At 36.2% G+C, this 19,876-nt stretch overlaps 3 protein-coding genes and 1 long non-coding RNA gene across 4 annotated transcripts; 3 read left to right on the forward strand and 1 right to left on the reverse strand.

Moving 5' to 3' along the window:
* The first annotated feature begins 3,027 nt into the window (after window positions 1-3,027).
* On the forward strand, window positions 3,028-3,486 carry LOC131648636 (esculetin O-methyltransferase-like). Its single transcript, XM_058918377.1, has one exon. It carries the CDS (start codon window positions 3,028-3,030, stop codon window positions 3,484-3,486), a length of 459 nt encoding a protein of 152 aa, XP_058774360.1.
* Window positions 3,487-7,446: 3,960 nt separating this feature from the next.
* Window positions 7,447-7,905, forward strand: LOC131648637 (cathecol O-methyltransferase 1-like). The gene has a single exon (XM_058918378.1). The coding sequence runs from the start codon at window positions 7,447-7,449 to the stop codon at window positions 7,903-7,905; it is 459 nt and encodes a 152-aa protein (XP_058774361.1).
* Window positions 7,906-10,955: 3,050 nt separating this feature from the next.
* LOC131649388 (uncharacterized) lies at window positions 10,956-11,654 on the reverse strand. Its single transcript, XR_009298207.1, has 2 exons — window positions 11,279-11,654; window positions 10,956-11,191 (listed from the first exon to the last, which is right to left on the reverse strand). It is a non-coding gene; the product is annotated as an uncharacterized LOC131649388 (long non-coding RNA).
* A 3,776-nt stretch (window positions 11,655-15,430) lies between these two features.
* On the forward strand, window positions 15,431-19,520 carry LOC131654208 (uncharacterized). Its single transcript, XM_058924635.1, has 2 exons — window positions 15,431-17,477; window positions 17,524-19,520. The coding sequence occupies exons 1-2, from the start codon at window positions 16,290-16,292 to the stop codon at window positions 19,510-19,512; spliced, it is 3,177 nt and encodes a 1,058-aa protein (XP_058780618.1). The 5' UTR covers window positions 15,431-16,289; the 3' UTR covers window positions 19,513-19,520.
* Window positions 19,521-19,876: the final 356 nt, after the last annotated feature.

The raw sequence follows: 19,876 nt of genomic DNA on the forward strand, positions 1-19,876 counted from the left end.
TGAAACATAAGCCTTTGGCTCGACGTTCTTCCCTTTGAGCAGCTGTAATTCGGCGTATTGGAAAACGGTTTGGGGTGGGTGAATTCGGTTGTGGGTTGGGAGTTGAGAGGGGGTTTTTTGCGTGTGATTGAGGGTTATTGGAACTGAAGGAAGATGTATTGGCAGGTTTGGTATTGCTGTTTGTGGAATTGTATGGGGCAGGTGGGAAATGGGAAGAGTGTTTGATGAACTTAGGTTTGGAATCTTTAAGTTTGGATTCTATTAGCTTTGCAAGGCCCACTGCTTGGGAGATGGAGTATGGTTGATGAATAGCAATTTCATTTCTAATTTCCGGAATTAAACCAGAAATAAAACAATTCAGCATTGCTTCTGGTGGCAAACCTAGCACGCGATTGCCTATTCGCTCAAAATTCGTTTGATACTCAGCCACTGACCCATGCTGACGCAGTTTGAATAGTTGGGCTTGATGATTTTCATAAGTAGAAGGCCCAAATCTTAATTCTAGGGCTCTTGCGAACGAATTCCAATCTGTTAATTGTTGACTTTGGAACATCCATTTATACCAACTAAGAGCTTCTCCCTTCATATAAAAAGCAGCCATAGGTAATCGATTTTTAATAGGGATGTTGTAAAAGCCAAAAAATTGTTCCGATTGGAATAACCACTCCAACGCATCCGTGCCGTCAAAAATTCCCAATTCAATTTTAGGATTACGTATTGTATGCTGTGTATGTGGAGGTTGGTGTAAAAATTGGGGAAAAAGCTGGTTTTGTTGGGTAAAAGGTGAAGAAAACGGGGCTGTGTGAAAGGGTTGGGAAAATGGGGTTTGAAATGAAATTGTATGATTGGGATAGGAATTTGTGGGTTGAAGGGAAACTGGTGTGTAGGTAGTAAAAACAGGACCGCTTGAGGGAACGGTGGGTTGTGTTTGGGGAATGGAAGGTTGTGGTTGTGGGTGTGGAATGGAAAGTTGTGAGTTGGATGGACTGCCACGATTTTGAGCTTGGCTGGTGGGTAAGGGAATGTGCAACAATGGAAATGAAGTGCTAATGACAACATTTTCAGAGCTGGGTGGTTGGAGGAGGGAACTAGCAATACCTGGTGTAGCAGATCTGCTGGGTGAGGTAGTGTTTGCCATGGCAGCAAACTGTTGGCTGAGCTGCTGTGCCATTTGTTTGCTGAGTTCCGCGAACCCATTCTGCAGCCTTTCCGTCACGCTGCTATCAAGCTCTCCGATCTGGCGTGCAAGGTTGTGGTTATCTTGTTCCATGGCGGATTCGAAGTTGCGGTTAGCTAGAATGAGATCATCCAGCCGTAAGTTTGTGTGTTGAATAGAGGCATCAAGGTCGGTAGGGTTAGAGGTATCTTTCTTAGGAGGCATTGAGGAAGGTGATGAAAGCACCAATGATGGGGGTTAGGTTCAGCGGCTACTGCCCTATTAGGGTTTCACCATGAGACATTAAATTTAAAACTAAGAAAATAAATAAAACTCAGATTTTTCATATCATAATCTGTCTCACCATTACAATATAAATACCAGCAAACTTAATGGGCCTAAGCCACTTGAAGAGAAATGAAACTAAATGGGCCAAAGCCACTTAAGGGTAAACATACGTTAAAATAAAAACTACTATTTAACTAAAACCCATAATCTTTCATCCAATAAGGTTTTCTTAAAGCTCTTTTGGACTTCCTATAGAATCTATGTGATATTCCTCTTCCTCTCATATTGGTTGTGCTTCTTGTTGTTATAGATCACACACATCATCTTGTAATGTCTCATTCTGACGACATAGTTCCTCTACAAAGATGAACATTTCCACTATGACGGCTTGTTTGCTCTAATTGCCGCTGCTAGTGATTGCCCTCACCAGCTTGAGGTGACAAGAACTTATGCTTGAAAGATTTTACGGCCAGACAAGTTTTGCCAGACCTCAGGGCGCCAAATATACAAATTTAGAGTACACTATATATGTGGGATAAAAAAGAGATGGAAGTATGAAATTTACAAGCCTCCCTTCTAAGCTTAATATTCCAAGGAACATGGGAAGCTACACAAAAGGATTGGCCACCATAGCGAGTATGATTCAATCCAAAGATGCTGCCAATAAAAATGAGGGGCTATTTCAATGGTTTTGAGCACAACAGAGAATTCCGCTAAGAAATATGAGTTCCAAGGTAAAGGCTCATAGAAATCAATAATCAAGTCAATAATCTAAGAAATTTGAGATGTGATTTGATTTGTGATGAATTTCTTAGTCACTCTTTTGTTTTTGAATCTAACAAAGTTCCTATCATATCAAATGACATCAATGAGAAATATGAAAGCTGGATTGAAGATTAATGCACCATGTTTGGCCGTGTTTCTATTACGAATATAAATAGACAAAATAGCCTTAGCCCAATCCAAATATATAAAAGCAGAAGCCTTGAAAAGATAAGCATATTTTAGGATCAAGACACATGAGATAGAGTTCTTTCAAACTATTTGATCTTTAAGCAACCCATGAGGAGGTTTGGTGTTCGATAATAGCTAACACACCCCATTTGTTAATTTATTGTATTCAATGTTTATGAAAAAATCAGATAGTTTGTTTGGTCGACTTGTTATTTGTTTTGCATTGCTCTTTGTACCTTCTTGTTTGGCGTTGCTCTTTGTACTTTCTTGTACGGTTTGTAAACTTTTATTTGCTATAAACAAGAATCAAGTGGAAAACATTGAATAAAAAATAAGTAAAAATTATAGGGATGACAAGTTGTGGCTTTAGAACTTATTACAAGTCACCATCATCACCGAATGCATAGGAAAAGTTCAGAGTATTGTTGAACACAGTGTTCGTAGGTTATTTTAGTTGTTGTTGTTGTTCCGGTTTTGATTTTTGCTTTGTTTTATTCTTTTGTGCACTCTCATGATCTTTATTCCTTCTGTACTATTTGGCAAATGTGAATAAAAAAAAGGACAAGTTGTGGATTTAGAACATCATTAAATACAGTTTACGTAGGTTATTTCATTTCTCATGTTCAGAGATGTCAAACATTTCCAATGAAATAGATTTGAATGAGAACAAAGAGAGAAAATCAGAAGCAGAACAAGACTTAGAAGATGAAGAAAGTTTCTCACATGCAATACAACTATGCAGTTCTACTGTGCTACCAATGGCTCTTCAATCTGCAACCGAGCTTGGTGTTCTCGACGTGTTGCTAAAAGCTGGTAACGATGCTCAACTCTCCGCTGACGAGATAGCGTCTCGTCTCTCATGTACTAATCTAGATGCTCCCAAAATGTTGGATCGGATCCTTGCTCTTCTTGCATCTAATTCTATATTGAAATGTTTTGTTCTTCAAGATGAAGAAAAGCTTGGATCGTTTCGTAGACTTTATAGTATGGCTCCTGTTGCTAGATTCTTCGCTCGTGATTCTGATGGTGTTTCGTTAGGGCCCTTATTGTCTTTGATTCAGGATAAAGTCTTCTTAGCTAGTTGGTAAGTTCTTAACTGTGCAACTTATAGTACATAGTTATCATTAAATTCCAAATTAAAACGTTATTTCACATAGTATACAGTATTATATTTAAATTGAAATCGAAACATCAAAACTTTACAGATTTGGGAAAATAAACTCTCAATAACCAAAATAGAAATGACAATCAGCATGAACAACACAAATGTCACGTAGAGAATCGAAACATCAACCAGCAAAACTTGACCAAAAATCGAATATGAAGAACAAAACATGATGTAGAAGAGAGAAGGGAGAAACATTGTTGTGTTACCTGTGGTGAGCAGAGGAGCTTCAATGAAAAATTCGGAAGCTTAGTGTGGAGAGTGAAGGAGGAAGCCGAATAAATGTAAATAAGAGAATGAGAGGGAAATATTGAAATTGTGTTTGGTTTTGTCTACCGTGTAAAGCCATAAATCAAACAATATTATTACACAATAGTTAATATGTTGTTATGAAAGAACCGATAGCAAAAATGAGAAAAGGGCGCCACTTGGATTAATGGTGACATATGATTGATTCAAAGTGAAGTTTGATTTAGCAAATTACGTAAATGAGTATTATTTAGTGCAAATTAAAATAAGCTAAAGGGCAATTAAGGGAGTTAATAGGCATGTTATAATCTTAGTTAGGTAGTTGATGTGAACAAGCGGTGCGATAATTGGTATTGTTGCTAAACACGCACAAATTCTAAAAAAATCACGAAAATACCACACATTTTGTAAAAGCATGAAATAATATCTTCGAAAGATCACAGTTGAAAGGATGTATACACGCGGCTACGGTAAGGGACATTATTTCCAAACACACGTTAAAACTACTATTCTTCAAATCACCATATAAAATTGGGAAAACTAGTGGCGGACAATAAATACTAAATAAAAACCTTGGGAATATATAATGATTTATCTAACATTTTAGAGGTTAGATAAAATTTCTTAGATCTCTCATGAACAAGATAAGAAACAAAAACCGAGGTTGAAGAAGGAATAGATTCAACTGCAAGAACTTTGAACTTTTCAAAGTGAGAGAGTTGGTTCCACTGAAAATCACAACCGAATATGAAATTTCACTTACGAAAAAGTGTTAACAAAAGGTTTTATATGTGGTTGATTTTAAGCACGAAAATGAGTTGTAAAAGTTGGTTTGATTCGAGTCAAGAGTAATGCATGTAATGAATCAAGTGAGCAAGTGCATGAAATAATAAAAATTCTAATTTTTGACACATTTTTTAGTTGATTTGAATCAGGTACACTGTCTGATTCAATAAAATCCCCCAGGCCCTTAGAAAAATGCTAAAAAACTGTGTGATTTGAATCACGTGTAAAGTGTGATTCGAATTAAATTGGGCAGAGGTGACAAAAAATTGCATGATTTGAATCATGTGTAAAATATGTTTCGAATCAAGTGGTTTTGAAAACTTTTATTCACCTATGTTGGATTTGATTCGAATCAAATTGAGTGTGTATTTGATTGATTCAAATCAAACACTTGAAAACTCAATTTTTCATGTTTTTAAAGGTACTTTGAGATTATTCTTTTCACCTAACTTGAATCAAGCATATAAATTTTTATTCCACAAACTCATACAGTGAACCCTTCAACAATCATGTTCAAAGTGTGGTGCGATTGGTCTGGCTCGTGACCTTCCTCATTACTCCAACCTCTTTGAGGATGGGGAGTTCTTCATTTTTCTTCTCTTTGTGGCAAAGTACAAGTATCCAAACTCCTAGTGTTTCTCTAGACATACCTTTGCAGGAGACTTCCTTAGAATAGTTTCTAAATATCACGCTTTAAATTGTGACAATCATTAGTATAGGGGCCCTGTATCTTGTGATACTTGCACCATTTATTCGGATAGTTACCTATGGAGTCTCCTTTATGCGCATGGGCTCGAGGATGATTTTGGTGAGGTAGACATCTTGCAGTGTCCTCTCTCTCCCCATGTTCAATGAGTTTTAGAGTTCTAAAGGTTACCGTGCGAGCTTGAAAACTGCTCTTTTACAAATCACTATTACATTTTGATGCCTTCGCTAGCGGCTACATCAAAATTCCAAACTCCTTGCTCTTTTGCGTCCCTTCTTCTTTTATCTATGTTACTTTCCTCCATTTTTGTAACATTCTGCTCGTGCCATGATCTCCTCCATTGAAGACACGTTCTTCTGTGCCAAAGACTCGTTGAAGTGTCTTGGCTTGAGTCTATTCTAGAAAGCCTGTACGAAAATCTATTGAATTGGGTGGGTGACCTTAAAAGTTTCTTCATTGAAGTGAGACAAGTACTCTCGTAGTGGCTCGAAATATCCCTACATATAGAGGAGACCTACTTGTGTTTGTTGGCTGAGAATAAGTTGATCAATTTCCTCGTCGGATCTTTGTAGTTGGTTATGAAAAATCTTAGGAGGCTCATATACTAGTGGATGGTTTCTTCCTTCAACGTTCTGGCCATTAATTTTCATTTGAGAGAGTCGGTCACACCAATAATGGTCGTCCTTGTGTTCATAGCAAGGATGTGATCTTAAGGATTACTTTTGCCATTGAGTGTTACCAAAAAAAGGCGATTTGAAATTGTTTGGTACCTGGAATTCCCAAATCTATGTTGCCAAAGATTATGGATCTACATGGTATTCCTTTTCCTCTCATGTTGGTTGTGCTTGTTGTTGTTATAGATCACACACATCATCTTGTAATGTCTCATTCTGGCGACATAGTTCCTCTACAAAGATGAACATTTTCGCTATGACGGCTTGTTTTCCCTAATTGCCGCTACTAGTGATTTTGGCGACATAGTTCCTCTACAAAGATGAACATTTTCGCTATGACGGCTTGTTTTCCCTAATTGCCGCTACTAGTGATTTCCCTCACCACCTTGAGGTGACAAGAACTTATGCTTGAAAGATTTTATGGTCCAGACAAGTTTTACCAGACCTCAGGACGCCAAATATACATTTAGAGTACACTATATATGTGGGATAAAAAAGAGATGGAAGTATGACACCCATTGGCCCAAGATAAGTTATAAGAAGTCCAAATAACTTCCTTAATTGAAGGAGCCTTAGTTGGATGGAAAGGAATATCAAATGTGGACATGACAAACAAGAAGTAGATAATCTAGATATCTTACTAGTGATGCTAATTTGAGACATGACTTGATTTATGATGAATTTCTTAGTCACTCTTTTGTTTTTGAATCTAACAAAGTTCCTATCATATCCAATGACATCAATGAGAAATATGAAAGCTGGATTGAAGATTAATGCACCATGTTTGGCATTGTTTCTATTACTTAGCGCAATCCAAATATATTAAAGCAGAAGCCTTGAAAAGGTAAGCATCTTTTAGGATCAACTATCAAGACACATGAGACAGAGTTCTTTCAAACTATTTGATCTTTAAGCAACCCATGAGCAGGTTTGGTGTTCGATAATAGCTAACACACCCCATTTGTTAATTTATTGTATTCAATGTTTATGAAAAAATCAGATAGTTTGTTTGGTCGACTTGTTATTTGTTTTGCATTGCTCTTTGTACCTTCTTGTTTGGCGTTGCTCTTTGTACTTTCTTGTACGGTTTGTAAACTTTTACTTGCTATAAACAAAAATCAAGTGGAAAACATTGAATAAAAAATAAGTAAAAATTAGTGGGGATGACATGTTGTGGCTTTAGAACTTATTACAAGTCACCATCACCTAACGCATAGGAAAAGTTCAGAATATTGTTAAACACAGTGTTCGTAGGTTCATTATTTAGTTGTTTCCGGTTTTGATTTTTGCTTTGTTTTATTCTTTTGTGCACTCTCATGATCTTTATTCCTTCTGTACTATTTGTAAATTTTTAGTTGCTATTAAAAAAAGTTCAAATGGAAAATGTGTATAAAAAAAAGGACAAGTTGTGGATTTAGAACATCATTAAATACAATTTTCGAGGTTATTTCATTTCTCATATTCAGAGATGTCAAACCTTTCCAATGGAATAGATTTGAATGAGAACAACGAGAGAAAATCAGAAGCAGAACAAGACTTAGAAGATGAAGAAAGTTTCTCACATGCAATACAACTATGCAGCTCTACTGTGCTACCAATGGCACTTCAATCTGCAACCGAGCTTGGTGTTTTTGATGTGTTGCTAAAAGCCGGTAGAGATGCTCAACTCTCCGCTGACGAGATAGCGTCTCATCTCACATGTACTAATTTAGATGCTCCCAAAATGTTGGATCGGATCCTTGCTCTTCTTGCATCTAATTCTATATTGAAATGTTTTGTTCTTCTAGATGAAGAAAAGCTTGGATCGTTTCGTAGACTTTATAGTATGGCTCCTGTTGCTAGATTCTTTGCTCGTGATTCTGATGGTGTTTCGTTAGGACCCTTATTGTCTTTGATTCAAGATAAAGTCTTCTTAGCTAGTTGGTAAGTTCTTAACTGTCCAACTTATAGTACATAGTTATCATTAAATTCTAAATTAAAACTTTATTTTACATAGTATAATATAATTAAGGGAAAAGCTAACATGTGCCCCAAGGGCACACGTTAATGAGATATTTATAGAATTTTTTTTTGGAACGCGTGCATTTAATGTATCGAAATTTTAAATATGACTTTATTGCATTTAATTATATTTAACTTTTTCTAATTATAATATTTTTAACATGTGCCCTTAGGGCACATGTTAGCATGACCCTATAATTAAATTGAAATTAAAAATTAAACAAATATTATTTTAATATTTATTATTTAAAAACTGAAAATAATAATAAAATGAAAATATAAATAAAATTGAAAGTATTAAACACATTAAATAAAACAAAATTTGAAAGTACTAAATATGAAAAATATGTTTCTAGATTTCATTAATAATAAATTGAAAGTAAAAAAATATATACATAAATATATTTAATTTAAATTAAATATATATATATATATATATATATATATATATATATATATATATATATATATATATATATATATATATATATATATATATATATATATATATATATATATATATATATATATATATATATATATATATATATATATATATATATATATAATTTAAAATGTAATTTATTTATGCATTTTAAGCTTTCAATTTTAATTATTAACACCAAAATAATAAAATTAAAATTAAATTTTACGTATTTTAATTTGTTACCAAATTAAATTTTAATTTTTGTTATTTTAAGTTAAAATATTTCCGTTTAATATTTATTAATTTTAGTTAAAAACACTAAAAAATTTATTAAATTTTAGTTAAACTTATTAAAAATGCTAATTTCAGTTTAATATTTATAAATTTCAGTTTAAAAATTCTAAAATAATTTATTTTGTTCAATAATATTATAATCATTTTTATTTTAAATACATTTATTTATTTTCAATAGTTAATTTTAAATGATTATTACTTTCAGTTTAATATCAATTATTTTTTAATTTTTACTTTCACGTTAGTGAATTTTTTTTCATAATTATATATTATAAACTAATTAAATTTATTTTGGCCAAAACCAAAGTTTAAGTTAACCCAAAAGTAAGATTTAATGCCAAACTATGTTATAAATATATTTGGGGATGATATATTTCAAGCAGAAACATGCAACCTAGTGGTAGAGTTTAAGGATGTAAGGTTCTTGTCCTAAGAGGATCATGGTTCAACTCTTTTTGGGACCACGTCATTAAAAATGAAATAAAAATGAATAAAAAAAAGCCAACACAGTAGTGCCAAGTCACTTTTTTGTTGACTTTATCTATTGAGGGGTCAAAATGAAAGAATCTTGAAATTACAAAGACAAAATCTTTTTTTTACAGGGTTGTTTTTTAGATTCGTCCCATATGGCAGAGGGCAAAATAACTATAAACCCTAAATTTTATATCTGTCAAAATATTATTTTGCAACAACAAATTATTTGCTAGATCAACATTTCACTACATCTTTTTTCGATCTCAACAGTTAAGTTTCTTCATTTAATTTATAAGAAAACTAATTAGTTACAAAAATGTTAATTTATTCTTAGGCCCGAGCTTAAGAATGCAATTCGAGAAGGGGGTGTACCATTTGACAGGGTTTATGGCACACATGCCTTTGATTATCCAAGTTCGGACTCGAGGTTTAATCAAGTTTTCAATACAGGTATGATCAATCATACCAAAGTGTCATACCCCAATTTTTGACCCTAAGATCCCGCATCTCAAAGTTCTGCTTAAATCACATCAAGATCATTTATGAGGTTCTCTAGTGCCTATTTCTTTTCTAGCTCACCTTCAGGGGAATCACCAAGCACCTATTTGTTCGTTCTTTATTATTTATTTCTATTATGTTTCACTAACCATTAATCAAAATTCGAAAAAAATATGTCTTGTTTACTTTTGTTTCTTTATCAGATGGAGTTAGAGGATCAAGAAGTTCAGGTGATGTTTCTAATTGAGGTTTGAGAAAGGTATGCAAAGTGGGTTGTTTGGAATGGATTTCTTCAATCATAAGTCGCTTGAAAATTTAAAGACATTCATATTCTTTCAATGAGATTCACAAATTCAAAATCAAACGAAAAGAGAATTATTTTGTTGCTTGAAGCGAGGTCAATATTCTTTACCATACTTTGAAGATTGTAAGGAAACTCTACCAATCTAATTCATGATTTGAATTCAAAGTTTACATTCAAAATGTAAGGGTTTCGATTCAATGTCTTTCAACATACAAGTTTCAACTCCAAAATACTTCAAGGATTACAAGGTTCAAAACAAGAGTCCTCATTCCATTCAAAGAATCCAATTTTCTTCAAGTTAAAGCTTCAAAAATACAAGATGGATTCAAGGTTCCTATACCAAATTACAAAGTTTCTTATCCTACAAGAAGCATAATTTGAGATTTCCTATGGTCTAAGATTCAAAGAACAAATTCATGGCAAAACTCTTGGTTTTCAACTTCACAAGTCTACCATTTTCTTCTAAGCTTCATGGTTTGGCATCGGGTTCACCTCCTCCTTCAAGAAAAATTCACATCTCATCATCATATGAAAAAATGAGAAAAATGAAGAATTAATAATTTCAACAAAAATCATTCATACACCAAAGTACAAATCCAGGCCCATCCAGCATCCAAGCAACACGAGTGCAAAAAAATAAAATTGGAATAACTTGATGATTTTCGGATTTAGGTTGCAGAGCCAAATTGGACTTCCACAACTTCCCGATCCAAGTTTGTCACAATTTGAGCCCAATGCTCTTTTCAGAAACTGCAAAAAAAAAACATTGCAAATAAAAAACTGGGGATTGAAGAAGAGATTTTCGTATGGGCCTTAGCAAGATAAGAGGAACCGATTTCAAATCAAAAAAAACCCAGGAGAGGAAACTCAGCATAAACCCAAGAATTCTGACTCTATAAAAGCATTGATTGAGACTGACACAAGGGACCTTTTGGCTCAGAACTTTTCAGAACAAACTCAAAAAAAAAATCACAAAAACTCACCTGACCGGAAACCACCGTCGGAAACACAAAACCACCGCCGGAAACACAAAACCACCGCACCGGAATCCATAACCTCTGTCGTTCTTTAAGTTCTTGACACTAAAAGGTTGTTCTCCATCTTCTGAACCCGAATTCCTCTTTATTTTCGTGACTCTTGCACTGATAGTGCTACATTTTGAATTTATAGCTTTCAAATTTCTGTTGTAGATCTACAAGCTTTTCATTAACAATCCTGTAAAATTAGTTTTACATTTGAAATCAAAAGAGGAAACCGAACAGAACGATGTAAAAAAAAATTTACGTTTCTGGGTTTTTTTACCTCCGGCCATCGCGCCGGAGAAGCTCCGGCCGCTGTGATCTTATGTGAGCCGCCGTGAGTCTTCATCTATTCCGCCGTGAGTCTTCATCTTCTCCACCGCAAATTGCTTGAGTGCTTCCTATTTCTGTTTCTTTCTCCTCTTGCTTTAATGAAATTTTATTTGTTTTTATTTCTTGGATCATGAAATGAGAAAGAAAATGAATGCTATCATTAATAGTAATAATAATTATGGTGATGATGTTTGTTTGGCTCACTATCTTCCACGTGAAACATCCTGCCAACAGCTTTTTTTTAAAATTTTCTTTTCCCCTTTGCCTAGTGATCTGCGCCGCTATTGTGTGGGTGACAAGTGGCTATCGGAGCCACTTGTCCTCATCTGAGAAGATGATCGGAAATGAGATTCTCTACACATTTGTTTTTCTTTTTTTTTTTTTTATGCACCTTAGTTCTGGATCCTAGATCCTACATAAAATTAGTCAATTGACTAAATCAGATGGCTGGAATTTATTCTGCTTTATTTTATATTACTATTTTCATTTTAATTAGTTTCTAACTTTAGAAATTTATATTAATTTTGTTTTTATTTCAAAAATTATGAAAAGAATTCACAAAAAATATGTCTCACTATTTTATACCTTGTTTTTATTATTAGCTTATTATGTTATTTTTGCTCTTTTTCTTCATCTATCTTTCATTTTCTTTCTTTGTCCCGAATCGATCAAAGAGCAAAATGAGAGGAAGTCGTATGTGGTTGACTTGAGTCCGAATTCATCCTTCCTCCATTATCATTATATGTCTTATTATTTTTTTTTGTTTTTTACCTTGTGTTTTCTTTTTATATTTTAGTTTCTTATTTTATTTTTGTTCTTTCTTCTTCATCTATCCTTCTTTTTTTCTTTGTCCCGAATCGATAAAAGATTAAAAATGAAAAGGAAGTTGTATGTGGTTGATTTAAATCCGAATTCATCCTTCCTCCATTATTAATCTTTATTTACTAACTTTGATAACATAACAACTAACAACTAATTTTAATTTCCGCATTTAATTATATTGTCCTTTATATTTACCGCTCTTATATTTATCATATCATCATATTTACTTTCTGCTATTTTTATTTTGTCCATTTGGACGTATGTTTATGCTTCCGCTATTTTTCTTTTGTCCACTTGGACCATACTTTACTTTTATGCTAAAACACTAATAATCAACATGAAACCTAAAAAACACTTAAGGACCAATGGACTGTGTATCATTATTTGACTGTTATCTTGCTTGTTATTTTGTCTGGTTGGATTGCTGTTGTGATGTGTGTAGGTATCTCCTCGAAAAGTCTTTGAAGGTTAATTCCAAAGCACTAAGATAAGGATTTCGCCCATTTGCAACCGTTACTCTGTCCGATTTCTGTCAGAAACTTATGTGATTCTTTGAAGATTTGCAAGTTCATTTTGGTCCCTAAGTGGTAATTTTGGTTTTGTGTGGGTAGTCCAAAGGATGGGAATTCTTCCTTGACTCAATGTGTCAAGTGTCGACTTCTTATTTTGGTCAGATCGTTTTTCCCTAAACTTTTATTTTCTCGCACTAGGATAGCCTCTTCATCTCCTCCCACTTCTTAAATTTTCAAAGTCTCCTCTCTTTTTCTAAAAAACTTCTTATGTTTGAAATCCTTTTTAAAATCTTCTTTAAAAACTATATTTAGCCTCTGTTGGCATTTTCTTTCAAAAAGTAAGCACAATTAATCATTGTCATTAGTTGCGATGCCCCACGATTTTAATATTGATTGACACGACGAAATCTTTTCCACGTGAGAGAGCTAGTGGCATACTTGTCGATTTTTATCCGAGTTGGCGCCCTTCTCTCATTAGTGACGCAAAGAATTCGTTCGTTCTCATGTTTAAAATCAATGGCTGAGTATTCGCCCCGACGATGGTAAAGGTGCTTATTCCTTTTAAAACGTTTTTTTCCCTTTTAAAAGCGGAACTACATTAGCTCTGACTTCTCCATTGCACCGAGGAGGTATGTAGGCACAAGACATAGTCTTGCCGAGCTTATTTTAAAATTCAAACAAACTGTTTCTTTTGCACATGATATCTTTTATAAAACACAGATTTTCAAAAGGTTCCTGTGGAGTACCACAGATATGAGGGGTGCTTAAAACCTTCCCCTTGTATAATCAACACCCGTACCTAAGATCTCTTTTTGTTTTTAAAAACAAACTTTGGGTTTTTTCGTTCTTTTCCCATTTCCTTTGGAAACAATAAAGCGCGGTGGCGACTTTCACTGAAATATTGAGTCGAGTCAATTTATGGCTCAGATCTCAGATTTTCCCCGCTACAGAAAAATGGCGACTTCACTGGGGAAAGAAATTTTAAGTGTGTTAAGCCTATTTTTGTTTATCTGTGTGTTTTTGTTTGTATATATTATTGCTGTGTGCTTTGTTTGTTTTTTTTTTTTTTTCTTTTTGGTGCTCGGTGGTTCCTCTGTGATGAGACAAAGTCCTAACCCGGACTTTGGTGAGTAACTTGAGATAGGAGGTGGTATGACCAATAGTTGCATGTCAGGAGCGATCCTTAACATGAGCATCATATGGTGGAACCCCAATCAGTGGAGGCCTCATGGAAGGTAGTAGATGTTGTTACGAGCTATCGTAGGAACGCTATTACTTTTAATAGTGAGTGTCCGTAGAAGCTGAATGGCCTAGAACCTTTTTAACCCATCTAAGCCTTTTTAGGATGTAGCGCAGAAACAAGGTCAAGTACCAATTTGAGCTTGTTGTCATGCGATGCTACGCTCAGACGAGGTCTTTTTAGGCATATTATTGGCGCCCATGAGCAATTGTGCGTGCCGGTAGTATCCGATAGAAGATTGAAAACTCTGGGAACCTTTGTAGAACCCGATCGGCAGGTACAAAATTCCCTAGTACATACCTTTGTGGGTGGTTCTTAACCTATGACTCCATGCTTGTGACGTCGGACCTTTGAACCTTAATTGTGTGATCTTGTGTGCTCTTGTTTGTGATTGATGCATAAACCATACATTCATGCATTCATGAAAGACATTCTTTACAAATGGTTTTCAAGGAACTTAAGACTCTTTCTTTGTAAACATCACAGGTACCATGGATCAAAAGAGGAGTATTAAGAAGTACACTTTCAGGAATCTTGGTGAGAAAGAGTTGAAAGAGTTAGTGTCTTTGGTTCCTAATCTTGACAATTTCAGAAACCGATACGGAAAATTGATATCTATGTTGAATACCAAAGTGGAGAAAGGGATTCTTGAGACTCTTGTGCAATTTTATGACCCGATGTATCATTGTTTCACATTTCCTGATTATCAGCTTATGCCCACTTTGGAGGAGTATTCGTATTGGATTGGTTTGCCGGTTACGAATGATATACCATTTAGTGGTCTAGAGAAGGATCTTGAGGTGGATGAAATAGCGGAAGTTCTTCGCTTGAAAATATCAGATGTAAAAGCAAACATAACCAAGAAAGGAGGAATTTGGGGGTTGACTTCTAAGTTTTTGATTGGGAAGGCTTCTATGTTGGCTAGTAAGGGAAGTATGATCGCTTTTGAGATTTTATTGGCTTTGCTTATCTATGGTTTGATACTCTTTCCTAATATTGACAACTTTGTCGATGTTAATGTTATTCGGATATTCATGATTGGAAATCCTGTGCCTACTTTGCTTGGGGATACTTATCATTCCATTCACCATAGGGTTGATAAGAAAGGTGGACTTATCAACTGTTGCACTCCTTTGCTCTATAAGTGGTTTATTTCGCACTTACCTCAAACTAGGAGTTTCTTGAACAATCCTGATGGTCTTCGATGGTCTCAAAAGATTATGCCTCTCACTAATGGTAACATTAATTGGTACAATCCTGCTTATGACACTGGTGAGATTATTGATAGTTGTGGGGAGTTCTCCAATGTACCTCTTCTTGGCATACAAGGAGGAATCACCTACAACCCTATTCTTGCAAGGCGTCAATTTGGCTACCCCATGAAGGAGCGACCTGCTGGTATTCGTGTGTCAGGAATTTTTTATCATAATGGAGATACGGATATGAGGAATCGGTTTGTGCGTGCTTGGCACCATATTGATAGGAAGAGAGATTTGGGAAAGAAACAAAGCATTACCCTCAAGGAATACACTGATTGGGTTCAAGCTAGAGCTCATGCTCTTCAGATGCCTTATTTACTCGAGGAGCCCTCTTTACCTGTTGCTCCACCATCTTCTTCCACTATTCCCATCGAGAATAGGGAGGAGTACCGAGAGCTCATGGCTAGGATGAAGTTGGAAAGGGATACTTGGGAGAAAAAGTTTCATGCTTCAGAGATTGAGAAGGAAGAGTTGAAGAAACAGTTGAAAGAGAAGGATGATATGCTTTATCTTCAAGATGGTTGGTTGATGGAAAAGGATGATCAGATTCGTCGTCAGAAAGTGCTACTTCAACAACATGGTGAGAAGAGAAAGAGACAACAAAGGGATTTACTTGCTACTAGTGTTCCGATAGTTCCTGTTGGTCAAGAAGATTCGGTTTCATGGAAGGCAGTTGTTGACAAGATAATGGTCGAGAAGACTCACATGAAGGCTTTTTATGAAGATGAGTTAGAGAAGCTTCGTAGGAAGTTGCAGAGGGGAGTTGGTTCTTCATCAGGAGTGGCGCCTTTGGACCCATAGTTTTTAGCTTTCTCTGTTATCTCTCTTTTAGTGTTTAGGATTCTTTGAAGCTTTGTACTTCGAACTTTTGTAATCCTTTTCGTGATTAATAAAAAGAGAGTATTTTCAGTTATATTTTGAATATTGTATCTTTGTGATGTTTACAATTAATATCTTAAAGTTCCTTGGAAATTAATAAAAATATAAACCATTTGAATTGCATTTCATGCATCATGATGCATTTTTGCTCTTGCTTTCGAGAGTATTCCAAGAGGTCTTATTCAGTGTTCTTCCTACAGAATCAAGCTGTCTCACCGGTATAACACCCGAGCTAACTGCAAAAAGAAGATGGAAGGACTTGAGCAAGAGAACAGAGAGCTACGTGAAGAAGTTGTTACTTTGAGGTCAGGAGTGGAGCGTCTCACCGCTCTCGTTGAGACTTTGATGGCTGCTCAAAACCAGAATCAGAATCAGGTTCCTCCTCCTTTCAATGCTCAAGCTCAAGGTCAACCGCAAGGTCAGGCTACGATGATTTCTGAGATGGTTTCTACGACAATTCCTGTGAATCCGACTGCTGCTGCTACTCAACAACTCATGCCCAAAGGGTATCCTTGGGGCATGCCTGAAGGCTATTTGTCTGCTCCTGAAATGACTCGTCCCATGACTCCTATCATGGTCAATACACGTCCTGTTGTGCACACTGGTCCTTTTGTTCCCGAACCCATTTATCATAACGATGCACCAAGTGAGAGTGTTGGCATCTATGATAGAATGGATGGATTCCAAGATCAGTTTGAAGAATTGCAGAAAGAGATGAAAGCCCTTCGTGGGAAAGAGTTGTTTGGAAAGAATGTGCATGATCTTTGTCTTGTTCCTAATGTGAAAGTACCTGCTAAGTTCAAATTACCTGAATTTGAGAAGTATAAGGGAAACTCTTGTCCTCAGGCACATCTGGTGATGTATGTAAGAAAGATGTCCACTCACACTGATGATCAACGTCTGTTGATCCATTATTTCCAAGATAGTTTGACTGGAGCTGCTTCCAAGTGGTATATGGGCCTTGATAGCACCCATATCCGCACTTTCAATGACCTAGCTGAAGCGTTTGTCAAGCAATACAAGTATAATGTGGACATGGCTCCTGATCGAGATCAACTGAGAGCTATGATGCAGAAAGAAAAAGAATCGTTTAAGGAATATGCTCAGAGATGGCGTGAAGTGGCCGCCCAAGTGATCCCTCCAATGGAAGAGAAGGAGATGACTAAGATTTTCTTGAAGACTCTTGGCTCGTTTTACTATGAAAGGATGATTGCGAGTGCTCCTGTAGATTTCACTGAAATGGTGGGTATGGGTGTCAGACTTGAAGAAGCTGTGAGAGAAGGGCGTTTGGTTCAGGGTGAAAGTTCATCTGGCAATGCAAGAAGGTATGGTTCATCTTTTCAAAAGAAGAAGGAATCTGATGCTAATGCTGTTTCTCATGGAAGGAATAGTCGATCTGGAAGAGGAGCTCGTTATCAACCCCAACAAGTGGCGTCAGTAACTCCCTTTGAATTCAACTCCTGTGGCTCCTGTTAATCAACAGCCAGTAAGACGAAATTCATATCCTCGAGTTAGTTATGATCCTATCCCTATGACTTACACAGAATTGTACCCTGCTCTGATTCATAAGAATTTGGTTCAGACAAGGTCACCACCTCCTGTTCCAGAAAAGCTCCCTTGGTGGTACAAAGCCGATGCTACTTGTGCTTTTCATCAGAATGCCCCTGGGCATAGTTTAGAGGATTGTTGGCCTCTAAAAGCTGAAGTGCAAAGATTGGTTCGTTCTGGTATGCTGTCATTTCGTGATGTTGGTCCTAATGTGAAAAATAATCCCCTACCTTCTCATGAAGCACCTGCTGTGAATATGGTGTATGGATGTCCTGGAAAATATAAGATTTATCGTGTGGAACACATAAGAGGATCGTTGGTAGAGATGCACGCCACTTTGTGTGAATATAGTCATTATGAGCATAATCATGCTGCGTGTAGAATTTGTTCTGTCAACTCTCAAGGATGTTACATTGTGAGAAGAGACTTACAAGAGATGATGGATCAAGGGCTCATTGAGATTCTTAGAGACAGAGATGAAGGTGATGTCAATGTGATTGAGCCGTACTTTGAAATTCCAGAATGTGTAGAGGTTGGTTATTATGGAAAGGCTGCTGTAGAGCCACTTGTGATATGTTTGCCTGGAGCTGTACCTTATAGTTCTGACAGAGCCGTGCCATACCGATACAATGCTACTATGCTTGAGGGTGGAAAAGAAGTAGTGATTAAGCCCCTATCTTCTGTTGAGAATATAGCAGATGTCAGTGGAATGACTAGAAGTGGACGAGTTTTCACTCAACCCCAAACAGTTGTGGATGCCCGAAAGAAGCCCGTTCAAGTACCCGTGACTATTGGTGATGAAAAAAGAGTGAATGAGGGGTCTTCATCAGGAAAAGAGATGGATGAGATTTTGAAGCTTATTAAGATGAGTGATTACAAGGTTGTGGATCAGTTGCACCGTACTCCGTACAAGATTTCCATAATGGAATTGTTGACAAGTTCTCCTGCCCATAGAGATTCTCTGATGAAGATACTCGATCAAGCTTTTGTGGACCATGATGTGACCTTGGATCAGTTTAATGGGGTTGTGGGTAATATTACTGCGTGTAACAACTTGAGCTTTAGTGATGAAGATTTGCCTGAGGAAGGGAGAAACCATAATTTGGCTTTACACATCTCTGTTAGTTGTAAAGAGGATTCGATGTCGAATGTATTGATTGATACTGGTTCGTCGCTGAATGTTATGCCAAAGTCAACTCTTGCTAAGCTATCTTATGGAGGCACACCAATGAGATATAGTAATGTGTTGGTGAAAGCTTTCGATGGGTCAAAGAAGTCAGTAATTGGGGAGGTTGATTTGCCTATTTGGGTTGGTCCCTTTGTTTTTCAGATCACTTTTCAGGTAATGGACATCTTTCCAGCATATAGTTGTTTGTTGGGACGCCCGTGGATCCACGAAGCTGGGGCAGTTACTTCTACTCTCCACCAGAAGTTAAAATTTGTGAGGAACGGAAAGTTGGTTGTCGTGAATGGAGAGCGAGCTTTGTTGATTAGTCACCTCTCTTCGTTTCGTGCTATAGAAGCCGATGAAGCTACCATTGGGACTGCGTTCCAAGCTCTGTCTGTTGATAATGAATCCAAGAAGAATAAGGCTTCTATCGCGTCTTTCAAAGATGCTCAGCAAGTTGTGCAGAAAGGACCCTCAGGTGTATGGGGACAAATGGTGAGTCTTCCAGAGAATAAGAACCGAGCTGGCTTGGGACTTTCTCTCTCAGGCAAGTCGATTGTGAAGTCAGAATCTGCTTTTCGCCCTTATCAAGAGATATTCCGTAGCGCTGGGTTCCTGCATCCAACTCCTCCAGAGGTAGATGCCATTATTGGAGATGAGCCAGAGCCAGAGATGCCAAACTTTGTGACCCATGGAAAGATGATCAAGAATTGGATTACTGTGGATGTCCCTGAATGTACTCATGTTTCAAAGTAATTTGTTTTTATGTTTTTCAAAAAAAGAATCCTTTCACTCTGCCCAAGGTGAAAGTGATGTTGTTGGGGCCTTTCCTGTTTGTTTCAAACATTAAAATCATCAATAAAAAGTCATTTTGTTTCCGCATATATGTGCTTTTTATCTTTTCGCTTTTTTCTGGAAAGTGGTAACACAAAAAACCTTAAAAATATATATTTGTTATAATCTGCATATCTGTTTGTGTGCATATAGCTTTCTTTTTTCTTTTCCTAAAATAAAAATAATCCCATGTGCAGATTAATCAATAAAACCGTTGAAAGTAATGACCCTGCACCCTCTCCCAACTTTGAATATCTTGTGTATGAGGCGGAAGGAGAAAGTGAAG

This window comes from Vicia villosa, linkage group LG2, assembly GCF_029867415.1.
Source record: "Vicia villosa cultivar HV-30 ecotype Madison, WI linkage group LG2, Vvil1.0, whole genome shotgun sequence".
In the NCBI taxonomy this organism is placed as follows: domain Eukaryota; kingdom Viridiplantae; phylum Streptophyta; class Magnoliopsida; order Fabales; family Fabaceae; genus Vicia; species Vicia villosa.

What these genes read in the sequence shown, in the direction of transcription:
- LOC131648637 (XM_058918378.1), top strand. Translation starts at nt 7,447, where the DNA reads ATGTCAAACCTTTCCAATGGAATAGATTTGAATGAGAACAACGAGAGA.
- LOC131648636 (XM_058918377.1), top strand. Translation starts at nt 3,028, where the DNA reads ATGTCAAACATTTCCAATGAAATAGATTTGAATGAGAACAAAGAGAGA.
- LOC131654208 (XM_058924635.1), top strand. Translation starts at nt 16,290, where the DNA reads ATGGAAGGACTTGAGCAAGAGAACAGAGAGCTACGTGAAGAAGTTGTT. An exon ending in AACCCCAACAAGTGGCGTCA is followed by an intron (nt 17,478 to 17,523) that starts GTAACTCCCTTT and finishes GTTAATCAACAG; the next exon opens with CCAGTAAGACGAAATTCATA.